This window comes from Macrobrachium nipponense, chromosome 17 (assembly GCF_015104395.2).
Source record: "Macrobrachium nipponense isolate FS-2020 chromosome 17, ASM1510439v2, whole genome shotgun sequence".
Taxonomy (NCBI): domain Eukaryota; kingdom Metazoa; phylum Arthropoda; class Malacostraca; order Decapoda; family Palaemonidae; genus Macrobrachium; species Macrobrachium nipponense.
The window spans coordinates 71833904-71851403 of NC_087210.1; the positions used below are offsets into that span (position 1 = coordinate 71833904).

Consider the following 17500-nt stretch of genomic DNA (forward strand, 5'->3'; position numbering starts at 1 on the left):
GGTGGCCACCAGTAGATTGCCCAAGCTCGGCCGAGGTTTGCTGTCTCCAACCGTTATAACTATAATAGGTAAATGGTCTGTTCTGGTGAGAGGGAACTATCATCTTTATAGATAAATGACCTGGAGTAGTCCAGAGAACCAGAAGAAAGTCCTTGAGATAGGAAGACTTTGGAAGACAGGAGAAGTTAGTACACGGATGTTTTAGGAATGGATAGGTTTTACCCAATATGTAGATCAAAAGAAGCAATGACGCGAGACACTTCTATGATAAAAGGTTAGGCCAAACGAAGTCTGAATAAAAAATCCGTTTTATGACTTTCTCTGCATACGCTTGAATTGAACACCCTTTATCAAAATAAGGTGCGTCGTGAAATTTTAATCTTTTGTGTAAAGCTGTTTATGAATGGAAATTTCCTGGTTTTCTACTTCAGCTAAAATGCAATGCGATGTTTCGAGACGTTTATTATACGCAGAAATATGCGCATCAACTTCGTCGGTAAGAAACCAGTAAAAGAGCCAAACACTGACAAAAAGAAGAGGGGGTTATGCAAAAGGGCCAAGACTACGAGATACCTTCATTCTGCCTGCTTTTACATGGGCCTGTATTTACAGGCTCTAGGCTGGTCCCGAGCTATTAGACAAGGGTAAACGTGAGATCATTATTCATAGACCATCACGGTTGCACACAGAATAGACGAGATATAATGGTAAACGTTGCGTTTTAAAATGAAGATACTGACGATTCAGTGTATGATACTACTGGATTTACGTCTTTATTCATCTTTTTAGTTAATACAATGCTATGAACGTTTCTTGCGTGCGAATGCCGAAATGAAAAAAATAATGATATTTTTTGCTTCATGAACTGATTCATATGATTTGTGAGTTTTTTGAACAAGTGCACTTAACTCAGATTCACCAAAAACCTGAAATTTTGTTAAAATCGCCATGCAGAAGCTAAAACTCAGACAGATAGGTAATAGTTTTTGCCAACTTATCATTAGTATTATATTAATATTATTATTATTGCTGCTACTTATAAGTCTTCCGCTGTTTTATCAGTGTCGTTGGAAGTATAACTCCTATTAGTACCGTCAGACCGGTAATAGCTTTTAGATAAATAATCATTATTATTATTATTATTACTGCTACTTATAAGTCTCCCGCTTTTATATCAGTGTCATTGAAAGTAACTCCTCTTAATACCGTCGTCTACCACCGAGAATCCATTACAGAACAGGTATTCAGAACCTCCAGATCTGTACAAGGAACATGACCCTTTGCGACCACATTCCCTCTTCCTCCTGTTCTCCTTCTCTCTCACTCTGCAGTGACCCGACTTCCTCTTCCTACTCCTCCTCTTCCTCCTCCTCCTCCTTCTCTTCCTCCTCCCCTCCTCTCCTCTTTCTACTCCATCTCTTACTCCTATTCCACTTCTACCTTCTCCTCCTTTTCTTCCTCCTCCTCTCCACTTTCTACTCCACCTCTTCCTCCTCCTCCTCCCTCTTCCTCCTGTTCTCCTTCTCTCTCACTCTGCAGTGACCCGACTTCCTCTTCCTACTCCTCCTCTTCCTCCTCCTCCTCCTCCTCTACCTCCTCCTCTTCCTACTCCTCCTCTATCTCCTCCTCCTCTTCCTCGCCTCTTCCTACTCCACCTCTTCCTCCTCCACCTCTACCTCCTCCTCCTCCCCCTCCTCCACCTCCTCCTCCTCTACCTCTTCCTCCTTTACCTCCTCCTCTTCCTACTCCTCCTCTATTTCTATTCCATCCTCCTTCCTCCTCCACCGTTTCTATTCCATCTCTTCCTCCTCCACCTACCTATCCTCCTCCTCATCTTCCTCTACCTTTTCTCCTCCTCCTCCTCCTCCTCTTCTTCCTCCTCCTCCTCCTTCACAAACACCATCCTCACTGGTAAGGTCGCCCTCGAAATAAGCCTCCTCCTCTTCCTAATCCTCCTCTCCTCTTCCTCCACCCTCCCCCTCCTCCCCTCCTCTACCTCCTCCTCTTCCTGACTCCCTCTACCTCCTCCTCTTCCTACTCCTCCTCTATCTCCTCCTCCTCCTCCTCCTCCTCCTCCTCCTCTCCTCTTTCCATTCCATCTCTTCCTCCTCCACCTCTACCTCCTCCTACCTCCTCTTCACCTCTACCTTCTCCTCCTCCTCCTCCTCCTTTTCCTCCTCCTCCTCTCCACTTTCTACTCCACCTCTTCCTCCTCCTCCTCTTCCTCCTCCTTTCCTCTTTCTACTCCACCTCTACCTCTACCTCCTCCTCCTCTACCTCCTCCTCCTCCACCTCTACCTCCTCCTCTTCCTCCTCCTTCCTCAGAAACACCATCCACACTGGTAAGGTCGCCCTCGAAATGAGTCGGGGCGAAGGCGCCATCAGTCTTCATTTTGGTCATTGAAGAAAGGACGGACTCTACCCCTTTTGTGAGGATCCCCAACACCACCTCACACTGGTAAGGTCGCCCTCGAAATGAGTCGGGGCGAAGGCGCCATCAGTCTTCATTTGTCATTGAAGAAAGGACGACTCGTACCTCCTTTTGTAAGGATCCCCAACACCTCGTGATCACGTCACTGCTAACCTATTATATCGCCTGCCAGGTGACGGCTGGTCTGAGGGGGGAGGGAGGCGGGTGGGGGATAGGGAAACGCAAAAAGGGGGGCGAGGGTTGGGGGAAGAGAAAAAGAGAGAGAGAGAGAGAGAGAGAGAGAGAGAGAGAGAGGGAGAGCGAGAGAGAGATTGTCATAGAACATGTTTCATTATGGCATGCAAAAATGGGAATGGAGAGAGAGAAAAAAAATTGCCATGTTATATGTTTCATTATGCTATACAAAAAGGGGAAGAGAGAGAGAGAGAGAGAGAGAGAGAGAGAGAGAGAGAGAGAGAGAGAGAGAGATAAATGGTAATTAATATATATGTTTCATGGTGACATCAAATGAAATACAAAAACAGAAAAATTTTCATAGTATATGCTTCATTATGGTATACAAAAATGGGGGGAGAGAGAGAGAGAGAGAGAGAGAGAGAGAGAGCGGGATAAACGGTAATTAATATATATGTTTCATGGTGGCATCAAATGAAATACAGAAACGGTAACGATTAGAAAAATGTGATATCTTCATTATACAGAAAGGAATGGGGAATCTCCGTCAAAAAATCTGGATGAGAGAGAGAGAGAGAGAGAAGAGAGAGAGAGAGAGAGAGATTGAGGAAGAAGAGACGATGTTGTTGAATCACTTAGAAATTAAGATTAAAAGGAGGTCTAATAATTATTACTCGCCCAGTGACATACATGAAAAGGAAAAGAAATTATACAAAGCTGCTCTTCACGAAAGAAACTCTTTACATACTTTGTCAAATTCAAAACATCCTCTCTCTATCTCTCTCTCTCCAGAAAGATACAGTCTCTTGTTATGTAACCTCTGACACGGCCGCACACACACACACACACACACACACACACGTATTATAGTACCTTCAAAAGCGGCTCAAATGACTTTGATAAAATATGTTCCTGGCCATGAGTGGCAACCGTATCCAATTCCCCTTATGGAGATAGTGGCACCGAATTGTTTGCTGGGTGATGGAACAGAGACCACCGGGGAGTCTGCGAACCTAATTCTTTTTTTTTACATGTTTTTTTTTTTTTTTTTTTTTAAATCTGGTGCGATTGTATTGTCATTCCTTGACAGTCGGAAACGATTAGGTATTGAAAGGAGAGACGTAATGTGTTCGGTGGTTATCTTTTAAATTTTTTTTTCGAGGCAAACCTGCTGGCATTTAGCGGACGGAACACGCAATGCATCTGGTTTAATGCATTAGCATGGGACTCTGTATAGGTATACATGTGTACACACACATATATACATACATATATATGCATTAAGCTACAAATGTCCTTCAATATCCAATTCGCTCTACCTCGGAATTAGTATATTTTCATATATGTTAAGCGAAGGGGAATTTCTTTAGTTGATGATAATTACCAACTAAAAAATTCCCTTTCGGTTAACATATATGAAAATATGTTAATTCCGAGGTAGAGCGAGTTGGATATTACAAGACATTTCAAGCTTAATGCATGCATACGAATCAAGGTGATATGATAAAGATTCACACAAACACACACACACAAACATATATATATATATAAATATATATATATATATATATATATATATATATATATATATATAAATTTGTGCATGTATGTATAATATATAAAGTCTCAAATATTGCTCATTATCGAATCCACTATACCGTGGGAATTACTTACACGCAAGGGAATTATAAATGATAAGCACCTCTGCCCCGGCCAGGATTCGAACCATGGCTTGTTTTTAATGTTATTTTTTTCATTTTTTATTTTTATTATTTTTATTTTTGTTTTAACTAGTATTATTTTATTTGATTTTTAGTTATTTATTTATTTATTTATTCGTATTTCAATTATCATTTCATTTTTATTCATATTATTTTATTATTATTATTATCATTATTTTATTTTTTATGTTATTTTTTTTCTTTAGAAACAACAATATACTGTGACTGACTACTCAGCTATCTAGCGATATGTGAATTAAAATCGGCTCTGCCGTACGTATTCCTGTCAAATTTAGATCATGTACCTAGTATCGATATTATTCCATCTTCGCCTTGATGGGTGATTGTGTTTGCGTGCGCATGCGCGTGGAAATCAACAATACACTACATAATTTTTGTTGAAATGTTAAATTACTCAAGATAGTGTCTTTAGACCAAAAATCTTAAACAATACGCGCCATAGATTCTATTTTACATGTCGACATCGTTGTAGACGATATCCCATAGGAAACTGAGTCTTAATTTTGCAAAAAATTAATTCAATGAAATTTAATTATGCCATTCCCGGTAATACTTCTCTCTGATGCTACATGCGTATAATGTTTTTTTCAAATGTCATCATGACGTAGAGGAAATTTTACCCGAACAAATGAGATTTTGAACTGGAACAAAGCGACTCATTTGCCTAAGCTTTTTCTTTTTCTTTTGCATCAAAAACAAAAACATCTCAGCATCTTGTACTTCCTTTCTTAATATAGAATTTTATTTATTTAAATTCAACCTACTGAGTGATTAATTTTGATGAGTTTTGAACATTCACAAACATGAGATAACTTTATTGCTTTTACTTTCTTAAGAATTGGGTGTGAAACGAATTGTATTGTCTTCTGTACAGAATGCCGACTGATTCATTTTTGTTTTAAATAACTTGTACTTAATGGAGCAAGAACTCTTTTCTTCGAAGCAATTCTCTTTTTCAAATACACAGAAAACTATTCAAAATTCTACTTTGCTCTCCGTCATTCTTCGTTTGAGGAGACACACGCACAAAAAAAAAAAAAAAAAAAAAAAATAGAATTAAAAAAAAGAAAAATGAAAAAAGTCACTTGTTCATCAGATATCGCATCTTCACTCAATTTTATGCAAACTCCGTCCATCTGCGTGTCTCATCTATATTATAGAATGATTCTATACACTCCAGTTGCCCTAGGAGCCAATCAAGTGTCGAAACTCTTGTAATCTTTATACGTAAGAAGAGCAATAAGATCATTGTACAGTTGTTAAGCAACCGGTGCCACCTCCGCTAAATATAGCTATCATCTCCAAGTGTTTCATGAAAGTCCATTATACCCTTTTAAACCTTCGCTAAAATACGAGTTCCTTCCGCTCACATGCACGCATGCGCACCCGAGGACGGTGGAAAATAACGAGGGAGACTTTAAATCACGGCCTTGAATTCTGCGCACGTTAAAATTGACGATTACACACCTACGTCAAAATTCAGAAGCCTTACGCACTGACACAGAAACTCTTATGGAGACTAGATCGCTAAGGATGGTGTTTATTCAGAAATGCGGACGCACAAGCTAACTATCTTCCTGCTCGACAACCGAGTATCTTGCACAACAGGAACTGTAAAGTAGGAAAATTTCGCGCGGGAATTGTCGACGTGAAATATATTTGCCCGACGAACATCGCCCGTCGTTCTTCATTTGGATCTTAGGCTCTGTAGTGACGACTAAGTAATCGATTATTTACTAGGATATTTTTCTGGCGTCATTCGTAGTGACAAACGTATGCAAAAAGTGTGAGGAAATCGAGAAGTTGAGAGGGAATTGTTTTTATTACAACTATACATACGTATCTGTTAGAAAATAGTGACCCGTGGATTCTATATATACTTCCATGAGTGGCCAGTGGATTCTATATATACATGTATTACTTTTATAAGTGACTAGTAGATGCCATATATACTGTTATATGTGACCAGTAGTGACCCGTAGATTGTATAGATACTTCTGTAAGTAACCAGCAGATTCTATACATACTGTCATAAGTGCTAGCAGATTCTATATTTACTGTTTTAGGTGACCAACAGAGTCTATGTTTACTGTTATAAGTGACCAGTAAAGTCTATATATACTGTCATAAGTGACTAGTAGATTCTATATGAGGGCCTCAGAACCACAAGGTGGTAAACGCCACTTTTTAAAAAATGAGTAAATTGCCCTCAAAGTCTAGCATTCATTACTCTGCTTCTAAGAAAGATATTGATTTAAACTAAGTTTCATATGAAAGCCCTACCCTTTATAAATATTTTGTGAAAAAAAAAAAAAATTGTGGGGTGCGCTTGTGCGCTAGCATTCAAAATGTACGCCTAACCCCTCACATTTGTGTATATTTTATTCATAACCAGCACTTAAACCATAATTAAATGTATAAAAGGATAATAAAGTGTTATTATATTCGTTTTATAACAGCACCGAGATAGAATATAATAATAATAATAACTAATAATAATAAAATAATAATAATAAAATATAATATAATAATATCCATAATAATGGTAATACAGTAATATTGGTTAATGATATTGATAATAATAATAATGATGATAAAATGTGTACTCACCATGAAAATACTTTCGTGGTATAACAGTCATGGATGTTATACTAATAATAATAATAATAATAATAATAATAATAAGTGTATTGATATTAATATTATTAATGATAATAGCAAATAATAATGATAATACAGTAATATTAGTAATAGTGATGTTGACCATGATAACATTCCATCATCATAATGTTTAGCCATTAAAATAATCACCACCAATATCAAAATAATAATCAAACACAAAAAAATGATAGTAAAATAATACTGCTGCACTCACAACTACTTCTCTAAGAAAATCAATATTTTAATCTGTACTCACCATGAAATTACTGTACATCCGCTAAAGAACTTGAAAATAAGGGGAGGTGGGGAGGGTGGGCGACTAATTGTCATAATCGAGATTGTAAACTGTGCGGTGATTGGCCGACACTTACGGGCGCCTTATGGGGAAAAATGCTGATTGGCTTAGAACTGACTACCCGCTTAGTAACGCGCGCTCTCATTGGCTCACTCTTGCGCTACCAACGTGCTTCCTTGTGGTTCTAACTGAGCTCTTATGAGGCTGTAACCTCTGCGCGACACCACGTGCATTCATGTAGACAAAATCGATAATTCTAACTGCTCAAGTAAGGATTTCGACCTTTTTGAAACTCCTGAATAGCATAGAAATGCTACAAATAGACAGAGGAAACGTTGCCAAATCTACTGGTATGCCTAACTCGATACTGGTGGGGGTGGCATTTACAACTCTCTGGTTCTGAGGCCCTCGTAATATATACTGTTATAAATGACCAGTAGTCTATGTATACTGTTATATGTGACCAGTAGAGTTTATGTATACTGTTATATGTGACCAGTAGAGTCTATGTATACTGTTATAAGTGACCAGTAGATTCTATATATACTGTATTGAGTGGCCAGTAGGTACTATATAAACTGTCATAAGTGACCAGTAGATTCTATATATACTGTCATAAGTGACCAATAGTCTATGTATACTGTTATAATTGACCAGTAGAATCTATGTATACTATTATAAGTGAGCAGTAGAATCTATGTATACTGTTATAAGTGACTAGTTGGTTCTATATATATACGTCATAATTGACCAATAGATTCTATATATATTGTTATAAGTGACCAGTACAGTCTATGTATACTTTTATAAGTGACCAGTAGATTCTATATATACGTATTTTCATAAGTGACCAGTAGATTCTATATATACTGTCATAAGTGACCAGTACATTCCATATACTATATTTTTTATCAGTGAATGGTATGTTCTGTATATATGCTGCCATAATTGACAAGTAGATTCTTATATATAATGTCATAAGTGACCAGTAGATTCTATAAGTACTGTCATAAGTTACTAATCGATTCTATATTTACTGCTATAAGTGACCAGTAAGTTCTATATGCGTACTGTTATAAGAGACCAGTAGAGCGTAGGTATACTGTTGTAAGCGACCAGTAGAGCCTATGTATACTGCTATAAGTGACAACAAAGAGATTCTATACTTACTGTTATAAGTTACCAGTAGAGTCTATGTCTACTGTTATAAGTGACCGAAAGATCCTACATATATAATGTTATAAGTGACCAGTAAGTTCTTTATGTATACTGTTATAGTTGACCAGTAGATTATTTTTATACTGGCATAAGTAACCAGTAAAGTCTACTATATTATTATATAATTAAGGTTATAAGTTTCAAGGTATATGGGTTCGTTCCCTACACCATCAAACAGGCTGACAAATCATTTCGTAATACTTCCCCGTCTTCGCGTTCCATAAGAAGCAGTAGAGCGAACTGTTTTTCGCCCATCTCATGGTAAATTTCTCATAATCTCCGTATAAAATTCACCATGGGAAAACTCCGTTTGATGACGGCCCTTCCAAGGACAGGGGTCAAGTCTTTTGGCTTTCCGTTTCGGTGGCGGGGGAAAAAAGGGGGTAGAAAAAGATGCAGTGATTTACGTATTATTAACAGTTAATGAACGTTTGGGGGATTATGATTTACTGCAGCGTTTATCGAGTGAAAGTTTACGTTAAACGTTTGCGGTGCTTCTGAACGTTTTTTATTTCTTTTTTGTGTCATTGCGTCTTTTATGTCGCGTTCTCTTTCCCGTCCTCCGTTTCATCAGGTTTACGTAAAGCGAGAAGGAATTAGTCCGGGTTTTATTTGGTTGCTAAAGGGTACAAATATACATTGCATAAAAGCATCCGTTCAAGTCATGACTGAAGCTAATAACGCTTTTTTTGTAACATACAATTAACAACAAGAAAATATGGTTTCTTAGCTCTCCTCTCTCTCTCTCTCACTCTCTCTCTCTCTCTCATATATATATATATATATATATATATATATATAAATATATATATATATATATATATATATATATATATATATATATATATATATATATATATATATGTACATCATACACACACACACACACACACATATATATATATATATATATATATATATATATATATATATAGTATGTATGTATATATATTCACAGTGTCAGTTTATGTATATGAAAATTTTAGTGTACTGTCCATACTCACATTTACATTCGTTAAATGCGCGGCAAAACAAAAGCCAAGCAAAATTATGTGTTGGTTGCATTACCTTTGCATTTCTTCATATACAAGCGTTTATAAAGTCAGTTCATTGCTATTTTTAGATTTATAGATTTAAATGGAATTTCGAATCCCCCTTTTTTTTGTGAAATTCGTCGGCCTTTTCGTTAAGATTTATTGTAACATTGTGATAATGGGTCAAGTTATAATTAAGAGAAATCGAGCGCATTTTTGTTTTAGTTTTTTCCACGAAACGTCTGATGATAAATAACTTTACTTCTTGGTCGGTTTAAATAGAGTGCACGCACCTCTGTATGAGATGAATACCTGTTAAATTAAAACAAATTATATGGAAGACTTCCTTAATGAAAGATTACTGCTAACACCTCTAATTATGCAACTTATTATAAAATTCAACTTAAATGAGAAAGAAACATTCATATTCATCAATGAAAAAAAAATCAAGTGAAAGAGCTGATATTAGAACATGACGCATGAGCGAATGAACACACACAGAGAGAGAGAGAGAGAGAGAGAGAGAGAGAGAGAGAAAGAGAGAGAGAGAGAGAGAGAGACGCGTTTAAAGCGTCAAGCCCCTATGCTATGGTTGTTGTCCGTCAGTGAACAAACAAACGAAAGAACGAACACAAACAAACTAACGAACCCAAACAAACAAACAAACGAAACAAACAGAGAGAGAAAGAAGTGTGGGCAGGAAGAGGAGATAAGGCGAGAGAGAGAGAGCGCGTACTACGACGCTCTCACAAACACCCGACCAATTTAGTGGAAATAAGATGCAATTATAAACGTTAATCTCTTGATGCTATGCAAGCTTGATTGTTGGTAGACAGCAAAGCAGATTGAAAGCAAATTGCAAGCTGATTGAGCGGCTTAAACAACTCATCCTCTGACGCTTATCGGATTCATTTTACTATACACTCGGATCCAACCGCGGCTCACCGTTTTTCCATTTTCACGCCGCTCTTCATTTTTGCATGCGGCTTCGCTGCATGAATAGCGTACACATACACGCACGCGCACACGTACACACACTCAAACACACACACATATATATTTATGTACACACACACACACGCACACACACACATATATATATATATATATATATATATATATATATATATATATATATATATATATATATATGTACATATATATCTATCTATCTATCTATCTATCTATCTATCTATCTATATAAATATATATATATATATATATATATATATATATATATATATATATATATATATATATATATATATATATAGAGAGAGAGAGAGAGAGAGAGAGAGAGAGAGAGAGAGAGAGAGAGAGAGAGAGAGAGATAGTGTACAGAGCTGGGCTGACAGACACGCAGGCAGACTTAATGAATGGAGGGGAGGACAATACAATGATATAAACGAAAATCGCCATTACGAGATTTATAAGCTTCCCTGATTTCATTTAGTGGGACGACAAAGAATATCGAAGTGAAACTAGTAGCGATGATGAGGAAAGCTGTGAAATTCTAGTATATGCATTTGGAACGGAAGTAGTAACACCTGCATGGCTACTGATATATATATATATATATATATATATATATATAGTATATATATATATATAATATATAGATATATAAAGTATATATACACACACATATATATATATATATATATATATATATATATATATATATATATATATATATATATCAGTAGCCATGCAGGTGTTACTACTTCCGTTCCAAATGCATATGCTAGAATTTCACAGCTTTCCTCATCATCGCTACTAGTTTCACTCCGATATTCTTTGTCGTCCCACTAAATGAAATCAGGGAAGCTTATAAATCTCGTAATGGCGATTTTCGTTATATCATTGTATTATCCTCCCCTCCATTCATTAAGTCTGCCTGTGTGTCTGTCAGCCCAGCTCTGTATACACTTAGTTAATGAGTCATGCATTAAAAGCAAGCTAAGAATTGGTAAACATTTCTGACAGTTGAATATGGGTCCCCACCCCCCAAAAATAATCGGTAACCAAAGTCTAAACTTTACCTATTTCCCCCACCCCTCTCTCTCTCTCTCTCTCTCTCTCTCTCTCTCTCTCTCTCTCTCTCTCTCTCTCTCTCTTTGCGTTTAACGCAAACCAGACAAGAAATAATGGATGGAAACTAGAACTGAAGAGATACAACACATCCTATTGTGGGAACTTCTTTAGATATGTGACACATGGAATAAACTGCCACCAGAAGTTGTAAACAGCTACAGTGTGGAAGAGTTTGAAAGAAAGCTAGACAAAATCATTAGGACATTGTGAATGAACAGTAAAACCTGCTCTTAGAGGTAAGTGAGCACACGATTTCTCCTCGGATGAACTAACAAGTCATTGAGACACCCTAATCCCTGTAACTCCTTGTAGCTCTCTTTTTTTATCAGTGTTTTTCGCTCTCTCTTTCTCTCTCCCCCTTTTTTTCGTTTTTGAAACCCTTATCTGAATAACAGACATCAGAAATTCATGTATGACCCGCTAACTAGGAACATTTCCCCATCGACGCGTGATCAAGCGTCATTTGCTACGGATTTTGGGTCGAATATCCCCCGTTTTCACCTTTACCTGAACCGGTATTCATGATTGGTTTCGAGAAAATGGCCAATTCGATTTTGGGAAGATAGGGTTGTGCTCGTGATCCATTCAAAATTATAATTGTATGTAAAGATTCTTCATTTTAGGTCTTTCTAATTTTCTGAATATTTATCAGAATTAACTTCAGCGATAAATACGAACATTTTCAGTATGAATAACCTACCTGCAACCATGTACAATTTGATAAGAGTAAATCAGTAAATAAACCCATGTTGTAGTTATCATTACAACTTTAACATAGAATGTTTTTCTTCGTTGATCTCAAATTAAGATCACATAATTTCGGCTTTAGAGAGAGAGAGAGAGAGAGAGAGAGAGAGAGAGACGGGGGGTTATAGGGGGCCGGGTGTTAGTAAAAAAAATTTTGATGTAAATATTTTGCTAATTAAATACATGAGGTATTTTGTTAAGATTCTTTGATCAATAATTAGATTTAAATGCCTAATTAGAGACAGATAAAGCGATAGGGACAGGTACTGTTGAATATCAAATACTGTTACAAATATTTTGGAATCCCCCCAAAAATTGTGTTAAGACATCATAGGTAGAATCTAGACTCTTATGATCGGCAAGAAGAGAGAGAGAGAGAGCGAGAGAGAGAGAGAGAGAGAGAGAGAGAGAGAGAGAGGGGGGGGGGGGGGCGGGGGGCCCGGGTATACTGTTCACTTTCACATGTTGTCACAAATATTTTGGATTCTAAACACAAAACAAAAAATTGAGTCAAGACATCATATTTAGACTCTAGACTTATATCACCTGGACGATTTGAGAGAGAGAGAGAGAGAGAGAGAGAGAGAGAGAGAGAGAGAGATGCTGTTCACTATCAGATACTGCCACAAATATTTTCGAATCCAAAATTAACAACAGTGATCCTTAGCGCATATTGTCACAAATATTCTTTAGACATCATAAGTAGAATCTATACTCATATGACCGGCAGGACTAAGAGAGAGAGAGAGAGAGAGAGAGAGAGAGAGAGAGAGAGAGAGAGAGAGAGAGAGAGAGGTGAATCGAGACGTGGAACTGGGCAGTGAAGGAAGGCTACTTCTGGAGCATAAAACCGCTGCAAATTACAAGATATAAACTGTACGAGAGTTTGAAGAAGAAGAAGAAGAAGAAGAAGAGAGAGAGAGAGAGAGAGAGAGACAGAGAGAAAATGAGCAGCGTCCGGCTGCTGGAGGTTACATTGCACGAGGTTCATTCGTCATCTTAATTGGGACATTTACAAGAAGATGATTACGGCGCTGCGATAACTCTGTGAACTGCTCTTCAGGAAAGAGAGAGAGAGAGAGAGAGAGAGAGAGAGAGAGAGAGAGGGGAGGGGGTGGTGGGTTGGGGAGAGAATCAGAAAAAAAACTAGCATGGTATCCTTCGTTGATTACGAGGTTATTAATCCAGTCTTAGGAGAAATTTTATCAGCTGAGAGAAATTGCCGCTTTTTCCTAATTTTATAGCACTGGCTAAGAAAGGGGTAATTTGATATGCTATAATTAAGGCAAAGAAATTTATGATTTGACTAATTTTGCATACATTATGCCATAGCCATTACAATAACCGCATAGTGAACTTCATGGCGAACTTTCCGAGCAACAGGACATAAAAACCGTAGTGAACGCGCCCTGTAAACATAACATGATACTTGACTCTTAAATGGCTCATGTTTTCAATACTTGTATTATCTGAAATTGCGCGCTGTTCATCAGAATACTTTGTTAGGGTTTTTCTTGTTAGTAAGTGGCTGTAAGTAGGTTATCTATAGTAGAAGCAAATGCAATTATATTTTTTGCACTTGGAGCAATAACTACGTGAACATTCGTTGTTACATCAGTGTGGAAGGTTGTTGTCATTCTTTGATCTGTGCTACTTTGTGATGTGACAGATCTGATTGCAAATAACAGCATTGGAACTTATGGAGACGCAAGCTTTACCCACTTGTTGTGAAGCTTGGAATTCCTATTTTAGTTCTAATTTTGCTGCTACCTAAAATATGTTCATATACTTTATACTCGAATGACAATAGGGTGAATAATTGTATGAAACCAGTCACTTCTATGTCCTGTTTGGCCCAAATGTTAAAATTCTGTGGACCAAAAATGCATAAAAGAAAAGTCTATCTTTTGATAAAAAGGTAGGGAGAGGTAGCCATTTGTAGTAACTATTATCCAATGAAAAGCATATCATAGAAAGTAATAATTGGGAATACTGAAGCTAATAAGCTGAAGGAATTTTGATGTTTCTCTTCCAGTCTTGCTATTCACGTCATAGAATGTCTCAAGAGAAAGTAGTTTTTTTCTGCTCTAAGAAGCAAAATCGTATTTCTACAAGGTTTCAGTTTTCTAAAAGTTTTGTACCAGCTGTGACCAAATTATTGGATGATCTTCCCTTGGCTTGTAGCTGAATCGCTGGAGTTTCAAGTTTTGTATTGCGTCATAGGTTAATAGTTATATCTCAATATAGATGATTCCTCACTTTTTGTATTTCTTTTCCCGTAATAAGCTACCTCCTTCCCTGTTGGGCTTATAGCTTTCTGATTTTCCAGCTGGGATTATATTTTAAGTGGCAACAGTATAATAATAATAATAATAATAATAATAATAATAATAATAATAATAATAATAATAATAATAATAATAATAATAATAATAATAATAATAAGGAAACAGTATTTTTTTGTGTCCGGTAGACTTGGACTTCTGGTAATTTCGGGGTTGGCGTGTGGGGTGATTTCCTGTAAACGGTGAGAAGCTTCACTCCTAGACAACTTCAAATATTTTGCTTGTTGAAGGTTTGCAAGTTTCTGCTGTACGAAAAACTGCTTTTCTAACGAAACATTTTGGCGAATTGCTCTTGATGTTTCAAGTATTTTCTCACTACAGAGCTCGAAGGTCTTGCTGGCAGAGAATTTGGATTTTTTTTCCACCTGAAGGTTTATTATAGTCATCTGCAAGATTTTTCAAACCTCTCCAAACTAGAAAGCTTAATAATCCTTGGGGGAGAATTATATAAAAAATATTCTTCTCGCCAAAGGCGTATTTCCTCACCTACTGTTATAATGGTTTCATTGCCTATACTCTGTTTTTTTCCATCTGTCCATCCGCCTGTGGTGTTTCCGTATGGTAACACTGCGTCCCGGGCTTTAGATAGTTACATTCAGTTGCAACTGTACACCCAGATATCCTTTTATTTACCTAAAACTTAAACATACCGTAACTATTTAAAGCCCGGAACGCAGTGTTACCATACAAAAACACCACAGGCGGATGGACAGATGGAAAAAAACAGAGTATAAGTTGTCATCATCGTCACAGAAGTTTGGGAAATAACATTTTAACATTTTACCATAGTCTTTAAATTCATCTTTTTATAAGTTTTTCTTTGGGTTTTAATGAAAAGTTCCTTTGAAACCTTATAGATGTTTTCTATACCGATGAGTTAAAGGCTTTCCATAAGGGAAAAGCAGACATTTGCATTACTGTAAAACGTTCTAAATGTCTTCTCTTCAAACTTTGTTAAGGTTTTCAGGTTTGGAACTAGATAGGTTTTCACTACGAGTCTCTGGCTACGGGGTTTAAAAAGGTGCCTTAGCCACGTTACTCATCTTTTAACCTTTGTTATTAATATGATTGGCAATGAAAATTTCTTCTCTAATCATGCGGCATAGACGTGACATGGAGACGCTTGAGTAATCAGTCTGATTCGGCTCAGATTCAACCGCCCATCCAGAACAGCATCCCCTTCCGAGATGTTTCGGGCATCCCTTAATAGAATCGTCTCTGTATCTGAACCGGGCACGGAGCCTAGTGTAATCGTAGCCTTCCATTGCAATCAGAATGACTCATCCAATGAAGTTTATATCGCGCTGGATTGGATACGGCAATCATGCGTTGCTGTGGTTGGGAGCAGCCAGCAGCGACGCCAGAGCAGGAGGCCCCTTAAAGAAACATTTAAAAGCTATTCGGAATAACGACCTCAAAGCACATGCACATTACCGGCCATTTTCCCTTGCTGAGCTTGACGTCTATTGAAATTTAGCACTGTTTTAACCATTCCATTAGCAACGGCACGGAGAGGAACAAAAAGAAAAACAAAAGAAAGATAAAATAAAACGCCAAAAAAAAGAAGGGTTGCCTGGATAAGAGGGGACCACCCGAATTCGAGAGGACTCTCATTATCATATTAGAAAGAGAGGATTCTTCTTCTTCTCTCCTTTTTCATGCGAGGTCTCTCGCCGTCGTAAAAATCATTCTTTGACACTTCCAATGATTGTTATGGCCCGGCGTGCCTCAGAGGAGGCTCCAAAGTGCTTGTTAAAGAGCTGGGAGGAGATGGCTCATTTGGCCACCATTCCTAGTCTAACGACTTCTTGACGACGTCTCTTAAGGTGGGCAGTTGTGCCCTAAACCCCTTGTGTGAAGAGAGAACCGCGGCTTCTGTTTCTCTCTCTCTCTCTCTCTCTCTCTCTCCCTCTCTCTCTCTCTCTCTCTCTCTCTCTTATAGGAATATCTGGGACTGTTCGTTTGTTTGAAAGATTTTGCTCATTTAATAAGAACTGCATATCTGCGACTGTTCGTTTTTAGAAAGATTTTGCTAATTTAATTAATCTGAATTGCATATCTGGGACTGTTCGTCTTTTGCATGATTTTGCCAATGTAGTAGGAATTGCATATCTGGGAGTGTTCGTCTTTTGCATGATTTTGCCAATGTAATAGGAATTGCTTATCTGGGATGTTCGTTTTTTTTTCATGATTTTGCCAATGTAACAACAATTGCAGTTTCTGCTGCTAATTGGTAATTTCCTTGACTTGGCTTTGATGGTTATTCAGAAATGAATCTTAATTATTTCTAGACTAGGAATCTACGTCTGAAAGCATCTGTCTGTTTCTCCACCCACCTACACACCCACGCGTGCCTGCATACATACATATATAATATATATATATACATATATATATATATATATATATATATATATATATATGTGTGTGTGTGTGTGTGTTTTTTTTCTCCTCAGAGAAAGTTGAGTTAGACTGTTGGCTTATTCCCCTTTCCATACACACACATACACATACATTAGAAACAACACACCTCCACACACACTACACACACATATATATATATATATATATATATATATATATATAATATATATATATATATAATTCTATGTATATTTATGCCTTATGTATGTCATCATTCATGGTCACTTTAATTAGTGTCAAGTTTGGTTTATTCATGGACGGGTCAGCTTCTTCAACCACCCTCTAATGCTCTTGATAAAGAAACTTCCCTCTCTTCATTCTGGACTGGTCTTGGC

At 37.2% G+C, this 17500-nt stretch overlaps 1 protein-coding gene across 1 annotated transcript in view; it reads left to right on the forward strand.

The window, feature by feature from the left end:
- The window catches only part of LOC135195950 (uncharacterized protein DDB_G0271670-like), a 60193-nt gene that overhangs the window by 10465 nt on the left and 32228 nt on the right, over positions 1 to 17500 (forward strand). The window contains exon 3 of the mRNA XM_064222453.1: positions 1332 to 1911. Within this exon, the coding sequence (XP_064078523.1) occupies positions 1332 to 1911 (580 nt within the window). The remainder of the gene's footprint in view (positions 1 to 1331; positions 1912 to 17500) is intronic.